General features: G+C 28.0%; 1 protein-coding gene across 1 annotated transcript; it reads left to right on the top strand.

The window, feature by feature from the left end:
* The first annotated feature begins 3360 nt into the window (after nt 1–3360).
* On the top strand, nt 3361–7908 carry LOC103486144 (serine carboxypeptidase-like 31). The gene is made up of 10 exons (XM_008444008.3): nt 3361–3715; nt 4370–4477; nt 4839–4934; nt 5106–5198; nt 5357–5439; nt 6360–6650; nt 6749–6879; nt 7242–7337; nt 7445–7550; nt 7642–7908. Exons 1-10 carry the CDS (start codon nt 3397–3399, stop codon nt 7786–7788), a joined length of 1470 nt encoding a protein of 489 aa, XP_008442230.1. The 5' UTR covers nt 3361–3396; the 3' UTR covers nt 7789–7908.
* Nucleotides 7909–8604: the final 696 nt, after the last annotated feature.

The following is an 8604-nucleotide window of genomic DNA, read 5'->3' as shown; positions in this document are numbered from 1 at the left end:
ATGTATCAATTAAAAATAATAAATATATTACTAAAGGTTATATATATGTCCAGATAGCCATTAAAGTAATAGACCATAAGATTTGAATATGCTTATGTTAATTTAGTTTTTTAATTTAGACCATTTGAAGTTTTAGTTCTTTCAACTTTAAGAAAAAAATTATCCATAAGATATATATCAACATGATATATATGATATATATAGAGAGAGATTGACTTTTGTGTTGGCCAATTTGTGTCTAATTCTTCAAGTATAGTTATGTTTGAAATCACAAATTGGAAGGTGATTCATCCATTCGTCTCTTTTTGGTCAGCCAGTCATTTTGATCGACAAAAAATATTGAGCCCCAGCTTCCATAAAGAGGCTCAATGGAAAAGACCAGAGGTAAAAAAAGGTACCTTACAAACAACAAATTCAAACATTTACATAAATTCAAAATAAAGTTTCAAGTCATGATCCATTCCATTTTTAACAGATTAAATTTAAAAACAAAAAGCAACAATGACGAAATTAAATGAGGAAAAAGTGGTTACACAATACATATATGGAGCAACCAAAGAGGGAGAATGAGCATGTCCATCCAAAAAATTTCTGCCACAAATTTGGAAAAATACAAAACTAAATGTGGGGTGACTTAAATCCTACTAAGATTTCACAATACAGATTTCTAAATTTCAAATTGCATTTTTATAGTAAAACTTTAGAGATAATAATCAAGTGTACATATTTAAAATATATATATATATATAGTAAAACAATCTATTAGTGATGGTCTTGTCTCGATGGATTAGTAATGGATTTTGTTATGTTATGTAAATTTTTTATTCTAATTGTTATATTTAGCATGTTAAAAAATATAATAACAATAAATCAAAATATATTTAGTTGAAAATCACGTAATACCTAAAATTGAACATTTGTGAAATATATTTTTCAAAAACACTTTAGATACGCATTTCAACTTAAAAAGTGAACGATGTAACGTAATATCACCGCAAAAAAGAAAGGAAAAAAAAAAGGAAAATCATATATATGTTATCTTTAATAGTAAAGAAAAGGAAAAAAGAAATAATTGATACCCAATTAAGAAATAAAATGGATAAATGTGGAAATCCACCCAATAATGCTAATATTATTTAAGGATATAAAAGGGAGGAAAGCATGAATAATAATAATAAAGAAAAATGAATTCCATCTCATTATTCAACTAAAAATAAAAGTTGGAATCCTAGTCACTACATCAATAAAAAAAATTAAAAAAAAAACAATTTTTTTTCTCCCCACAATTTTATATGTTTTCATTATTTTTGTTACAATAATTAATTATCATGACATCCAAATTGAAAAAGAGTGATAAACCCACGAAAGGTTCGCCACAAAATTCCATCTTTCAACTTTGTGATGATGATCAAAGATCATCTGGCTTTTTTTTTTAATAATTTTCCTCAAAACCACTTTCAAGTTCTTTTTTTCAATATATAATTATAATATTTTCCTAGTGAACCAACCATTTAATGACACGTGTATATTATATATATATATATAGAGAGAGAGAGAGACATATATATATATATTATATATATATGTCTCTATCTCTAGTGAAGAATTGGGTGCGATTTATATACTGCAGTTTTGTGTGTATGGCTTTTCAATTGGACAAATGGTCAGTGGGTGAGATCAATATGGATTTTTTTGGTGGTCTCGTTAGTGGGTTCTGTAAGATATTCTTTAAAATACTGTATATATTAGCACACGCTTATGTACTAAAAGTAATATCAATAGCTATATAATGTTGTATGCTTTTGAAACGTATCATCAAATAAAGCAATTAATCCTCAAAACACATTCGTAAAGAAAAATAATCCTAACTTATATTGGCTTTTGTTGATGTAGATATAAATCTAGCTCATATGCATGCCTATAGGTTTAATTTGGATAGAATAGAGTAATAATAATATGACGTCAACACACCACACACTAGGGTTTCAATATTGAATAAATTTATAAGTGTTTTGAAATACAATCCTAAAACAAATAATTCAAAGACTTGGGTAAATCTAATCCAAATCAAATCTAGTCATATCTGTATAGTTATCTAATGTAATCTAACAAAAAGCTGATTGTTTTATCTTGATTGGAAGAGTGTGAAATCTCATATATACTTGTCTCATTTGGCATTGCTAAAGTGGATTAGTGATATATGTAGCGGAATTATGTCGAGGATCCTTGAAGTGATTTGATGGTCGGTTCGGATTTCATTCTCTTTGAATATCAACTCAACATCGTGGGTGATTAGAGTCTAAATTTCTTTATCAAGACCGATATATGATGATCTGTAGATTTAATTAGTCTATAACATGGTTACATTGTAAAGACAAGTTAAGAATATCTTATCTTAGTACTTAATTACCTCAAAGATTTTGAATCTAGAATTTTGGATTGATAATATAAATATTATATCGATTAAGTTATGCCTATAAGCTTTGAACAAATTAAAAATGATACATAATTTATTTTGCACAGTATCGGCATAGAGAAATTAAACATCCAACTCCGCAACTGATAGTATAATAACTATGAAAAATTATTTCAAATAGCACCATCAGAAAAATAATATTAAAATATAGCCCAACTTTAGAATATTCGTAAATATTTACAGGTCAACTTGTAAAATCTTTTTAAAATTTCAAGTTTACCTTTCAACACACCTGTTTCCATCTCCCATCGCAGCTATTAGTGATGACAGTATGCTTGCAATTGATAGTACCATTTAAAAAATTTAAAGCTTTCACGAATAACAATACCACTAATAACAACTATCAATGATATGTATATATAAAAAATATCTCAAACCGGAATCTATTAATGATAGCAAACTATTGGTGATATTCATTGATAATAATAAATAACACATTTCTCAAATTGAAGGTTACTATTCATAGCAGCTATCAATGATATCAACTTAGAGTAATTATCGGCTCCTGTGCTAGGAATAGATATTCGAGTCTTTTACCAATTTTTGTGGTATATATATGCAATAATTCTATCATTGTGCTGCTCCATAACCATCATATCAAATGAATTTGAAGGAAAAAAAATTGTAAATTAAGAAAGAAAAAAAATAAAAAGTATATATTCATTATTATTGGATCTTCTAAACGAACAGTGGTGGAGGGGGGGAGGAGGCTTAGAAAAAAAAAATTCCACATACACACACACACACAACACCTACCCTCTCAAATAAACATAATTGTGCCACGTGGATGTAATTCTAATTTATCGTATAAAAAAATCATCTGAGGAGTGTGTGTATAAATGGAGAAGTGAGGTGTTTCGAAAGTTTCACACACTACTACACTCCAACTCTCTCTCTCTACAAACATATTAATATTATCCATGAAATTGAATATGAAGAATTTTTCAATCATGGCGACAGTTTTCTTGGTGTTGTGTGTTGTTGTGGTTGTGGAGCCAGCTGGCTCCTTCGGATTGGGTAAAAGACAATGGCATTTACAGAAAAGCCCACTTAATCCCACCACCTTCGCCGGAGAAGAAGACCTCGTCACTAACTTGCCCGGCCAGCCCCCCGTCGGTTTCCGCCATTTTGCCGGATATGTCAACGTCCATCAGTCCCATGGTAGGGCATTGTTTTACTGGTTTTATGAAGCTGCCTCTTCCCCTCACCAAAAACCCTTGGTTCTTTGGCTCAATGGAGGTAAAATTATTACCCAGCTCTCTCTATCTTTATTTCGAATAACATCGAATATATCTACCAGTCGAGAATCAAATCTTTAACTTCAAAACTTTATATTACTGTGTATCTTTTGATTTCGAAAATTGTGTTCGTTTTTATATTTTATATTTTTTTGTTAAATTTTAATAAAATGTTTTTCGTTGAAATTTATCTGTACTTGTTTATTACAAGTCAAAGAAATTAATAGAAATAATATTTATAAGCATAATTCTAAACTAAGATAGAATAGTTATTCGAGTAAATCTTAACAAATGATGTATAAAGATTTTTAAATTTTAAGAAAAAGAGTATATATCAATTATTGATGGTATAAATATATTATATTTAAAGAAAAAGAATTAAAAAAAAAACCTATTTTAATTTAGAGTTGAAAGAGGAAATTTTATATATTCTTAATATGCTTTAGAAGAGGGGTATGAATTAAGTGGGTTAATTTTAGAGTTTAGATAGGTTTGATTCGCACAATTCCGATGACCAAAAGCACTTTTTGACCTGATTTTATTAGCCTATTGATTGAGTATATTATATATAAAAAATGAATGCTCCAATTCAATGTTCTCTAATGAGGTGACAAGAGATTCTCTTTTGTTTTGGTTGGGTTGTTTAATTTATAAGGTCCTGGCTGCTCCTCTGTGGGTTATGGAGCAACACAAGAGATTGGTCCTTTCATAGTGGACAATGATGCAAATGGACTTAAATTAAATGACTATTCTTGGAATAAAGGTATATATATTTATATATTTACATATATCTTCTTCTTCTTATTATTACTATTATTATTATTATTATTATTATTATTATTATTACTCCTCCACTCCCCAAATTAAAGCATCAAATATATTTCTCATATAAAAAAATGCCTCTAGCTCAAAGCATGTATTCGCCAACAAAGAATATTAATTTTGTTCATTATATGATATTAAAATTGGTGTAACATTTTGTACTTATTTTCTTTTCAAATTATCTATAAGATCTGTATAGATATGTCCCATTTTATATGATCATTCTTAATCCTAATCTGTTACTATATACATTTTTTTTTAACCAAAAAGAATTAAAAGGGTGCACTTTAATGATGATGTAGAGGCCAATATGCTATTCTTGGAATCTCCTATTGGTGTTGGCTTTTCATACTCAAATACATCTAACGATTACGACAATCTAGGGGACGAATTTACAGGTAATTAATTATAATTATGATTATAATATATAATCAATTTGCCCTATTTTTTATATCTTTAATTATAAAATAATCGCACATATACGTGGAGATTTGTTCACATTAAGTTGTTTATAATTATTGTTTTGGATAAATCAAATAATTTAATCTGGTGTTGATTTCTTTGAACAGCAAATGATGCATATAACTTTTTGCAAAAGTGGTTCCTTAAGTTTCCTTCGTACAGAAACCATACCTTTTATATCGCCGGAGAGAGCTATGCAGGTAATTAAATTTAATTAAATCCTACTAAGGTAACTAATATATTTCTATTCATAAATATTAATATATAGAAAATCTAATTTTTTGCTATATTTTATTATTTGTTTTTATTTTATTAAAAAAGAATAATGATACATTATATTATATGTGTTGAAAATCAGGAAAATATGTTCCTGAGCTGGCTGAGCTCATCCACGATAAGAATAAAGATTCTTCCTTTCACATCAATCTGCATGGTGTCTTGGTATGTTCATTTGTATATATAATTTTGATGCCTCATTTTTCACAAACTATACGTAACAAATTGTATGTGGAGCATAAATACTTCTTCAGTGTTTCAATTTTTATATAGTAATGTTTGTTTTCTCTTGATTTTTAGATTTTTTTCTCTCTAACTTTAACTTTTAAGTTTACAGGTGAATTGATCGAGAAAAAAATTTATCATTTTCATTCTTGATTTTAAACTTTATTTTTCATTAAATACATACTTCACTCTTGCTAATTATATCAATAAATTAATTTAAAAGAATTATAATTAATTGATTTTTATGCTTTTTTATGACCATATATATTTATCTTTTATTTTCACTTGATGATTATTTTAAATTATATTAAGGCCAAAAACTAAAGCTGATTATTGTTTAAAAAAATGGAGTACTATATTTAGTCAAAATGTCAAGACTAAGTTTGCAATTGTTGAAATCTAGTGATGAAATTTGGAATAGAACTCCAACCAAAAGGATAAAGTTGTAAAATTTTAAACCAAAAAATCACTAAATTAAAATAAAATCGAAAATTAAAGAATTAAAAGTGCAATACAACAATTTAAAATAAAAAGTTGATTTTTATTTAATTAACATAGTAAAAAAGAAGAATGTATCAAATTCATGTTACATTATTTTCTCTGAAATTCAACAAAATTGTAGCTATATATCTAAAAAGGGAGTGATGTGATTTGAAGAAAGACATTAGTAGGTGACATTTAAAGTGAGAAAGAAAAAAAAAACCCTAAAGTATTTGTGACGACAACAAAAAAGCAATAATTCCCAAAAAGGAACCCTATCTAGTACGAACAAATTTGGATCTATATATCATTCTTGAATTATGGTCACTATATGATTTTCTTAATGAAGAATGATACTAATTTGAAAAATGAATACACAGCTGGGGAACCCTGAAACTTCAGACAGTGATGATTGGAGGGGAATGGTGGATTATGCATGGAGCCATGCAGTGATATCCGATGAAACTCACAAAATCATAAGAGAAAGTTGTGATTTTAATAGCAATGACACTTGGAGTAATAACAATTGTAGTGAAGCTGTGGATGAATTGCTTAGCCAATACAAACAAATTGACATTTATAGCCTTTATACCTCTCTTTGCATTGCTAATTCTGCTTCTGCTGAGGGCAATTCTGTCCAAACCCTAACCATCAAACGCTCTACTACCATGGTTTGTTTCCTTTCTCCTTACCCTTTCTTCATTATGTTTATGTTTTTCTAAAATGGATAACATCGTATTGATACTACTATTACGTTATTTCTTATTAGATGCCAAGAATGATGGGTGGATATGATCCTTGCCTTGACGGTTATGCAAAAACGTTTTATAATAGACAAGATGTGCAACAAGCGCTTCATGTTAGTGATGGACATCAATTAAGGAATTGGAGCATTTGCAAGTACGTAATATACAAAAATTATGTAAAATAATACATTTTTTATTCTTTAAGTTTTGAGTCTTGTTTAGATTTCAAAATATTGCACATTTAGTGTTTGATTTCAATTTAGTCTTTTAGATTTCAAACGGTTATGATTTTATCTTCGAGAGAGTTGAGGTTTATTTCAAACAATTAGGTCACTTTGACTCCAAGATTTATACTTATAACCTAGTTATTAAAACAAAATCAAATTTGAAACGGAAAGACTAAACACAATTATACATAAAAGAGAACATATTTCCGCCCTAAAAATAATATATAGTTGTAATTAATTTTGTTGTAATTGTGATTGGAGAATTATAATAAAACACACATATATGCAGCAATACCATATTCGAGAACTGGTATGATTCGAAGCCTTCAATTATTCCAATATACGAGAAGCTAATTGGAGCTGGGCTTAGAGTATGGATCTACAGGTAATTAAGTATATATAAACAATAGTGAAATTAATATATGAATTAGCAGTGAAGTGAAGAAGCATAATAAAGTTGAATTCATCAATTAATATTATTATATGGGACAGTGGAGACACAGATGGAAGAGTGCCAGTGTTGTCCACTAGATATAGTCTCAAATCCCTCAGTCTCCCCATTACCAAAGCATGGAGACCTTGGTACCATCAAAAACAGGTTATTTAAATTGCTTTTCACATTCAACCACTTAATAATTACTTCCTAACTTAATTCAACCACTTAATTAGTTCCTAACAATTTAATGCAGGTGAGTGGTTGGTATCAGGAATACGAAGGACTTACATTTGCAACATTTAGAGGAGCTGGGCATGCAGTCCCATGTTTCAAACCAAGCAGTTCATTGGCCTTTTTTGCTTCATTTCTCAATGGACATTCACCACCTTCTGCTAAATGACATCTATATATATAAATATATGTGCTAATTACTTTTTTTTATATAAATTAAAACTAATTAATATATATCCACTCTTCCCTCCCTATTATATTATACAATAAATAAAATGTTTCCCATTCTCTTCATATCCACTTTAGTATTCAACCGCCACAATAATTTTTTGTATATCACTAAGTTCGTTTCTTTTATTTAACTTGTAACTTACTCACTTGATCTCTCTCTCTAGTTTATATTCTTGGCTTATTATCAAAACCAATATTTTATTATAATATTTAAACACAAATTAAATATGTATAAGAATATTATGGGCACCAAGTGGTTCCAACCCAGTCCAAAAAGACCTAAATGTTTCAATAAAATTATACGTTACGTGCATTAATATAGTCAAAATTGGTGTAAGCTAGAAATTGAGAAATTAAGAGAATTAGTATGAGAGAGTATCTATGAAAAAAAAGAAAAGAATATCTATATAATTTATTTTAAAATTAATTCTTTTTTAACTTGATATAAAACTTCAAACAAATTGATATAACAAATAGATATAACTTCAATTAATTCCCTGAATTTGAAACCTTTAAACCAATTTGAAAAAGACAAAAAAAAAAAAAAAAAAAAACTTAACAACTAAATAAGAAACTTTAATGTTGAACATTATTTATTGATTTTTAATTAGAGATAGCTTTAGAATAAATAAAATAAAAACATGGTAAATCAAATCTAAACTAAAGAATGCTTTTATTCTTTGATTGAAATTTAAAAATATATTATATTACTAATTTTTGGTCAGAAAAAGAAAAAAGAAAAACGAAGAAGAGT

This window comes from Cucumis melo, chromosome 12 (genome assembly GCF_025177605.1).
Source record: "Cucumis melo cultivar AY chromosome 12, USDA_Cmelo_AY_1.0, whole genome shotgun sequence".
NCBI lineage: Eukaryota > Viridiplantae > Streptophyta > Magnoliopsida > Cucurbitales > Cucurbitaceae > Cucumis > Cucumis melo.
Note: the sequence above shows the minus strand (reverse complement) of the source record. Positions and strands in the feature narration are given on the sequence as shown.

What these genes read in the sequence shown, in the direction of transcription:
- LOC103486144 (XM_008444008.3), top strand. Translation starts at nt 3,397, where the DNA reads ATGAAATTGAATATGAAGAATTTTTCAATCATGGCGACAGTTTTCTTG. An exon ending in GGTTCTTTGGCTCAATGGAG is followed by an intron (nt 3,716 to 4,369) that starts GTAAAATTATTA and finishes TTAATTTATAAG; the next exon opens with GTCCTGGCTGCTCCTCTGTG. An exon ending in TCAATCTGCATGGTGTCTTG is followed by an intron (nt 5,440 to 6,359) that starts GTATGTTCATTT and finishes ATGAATACACAG; the next exon opens with CTGGGGAACCCTGAAACTTC.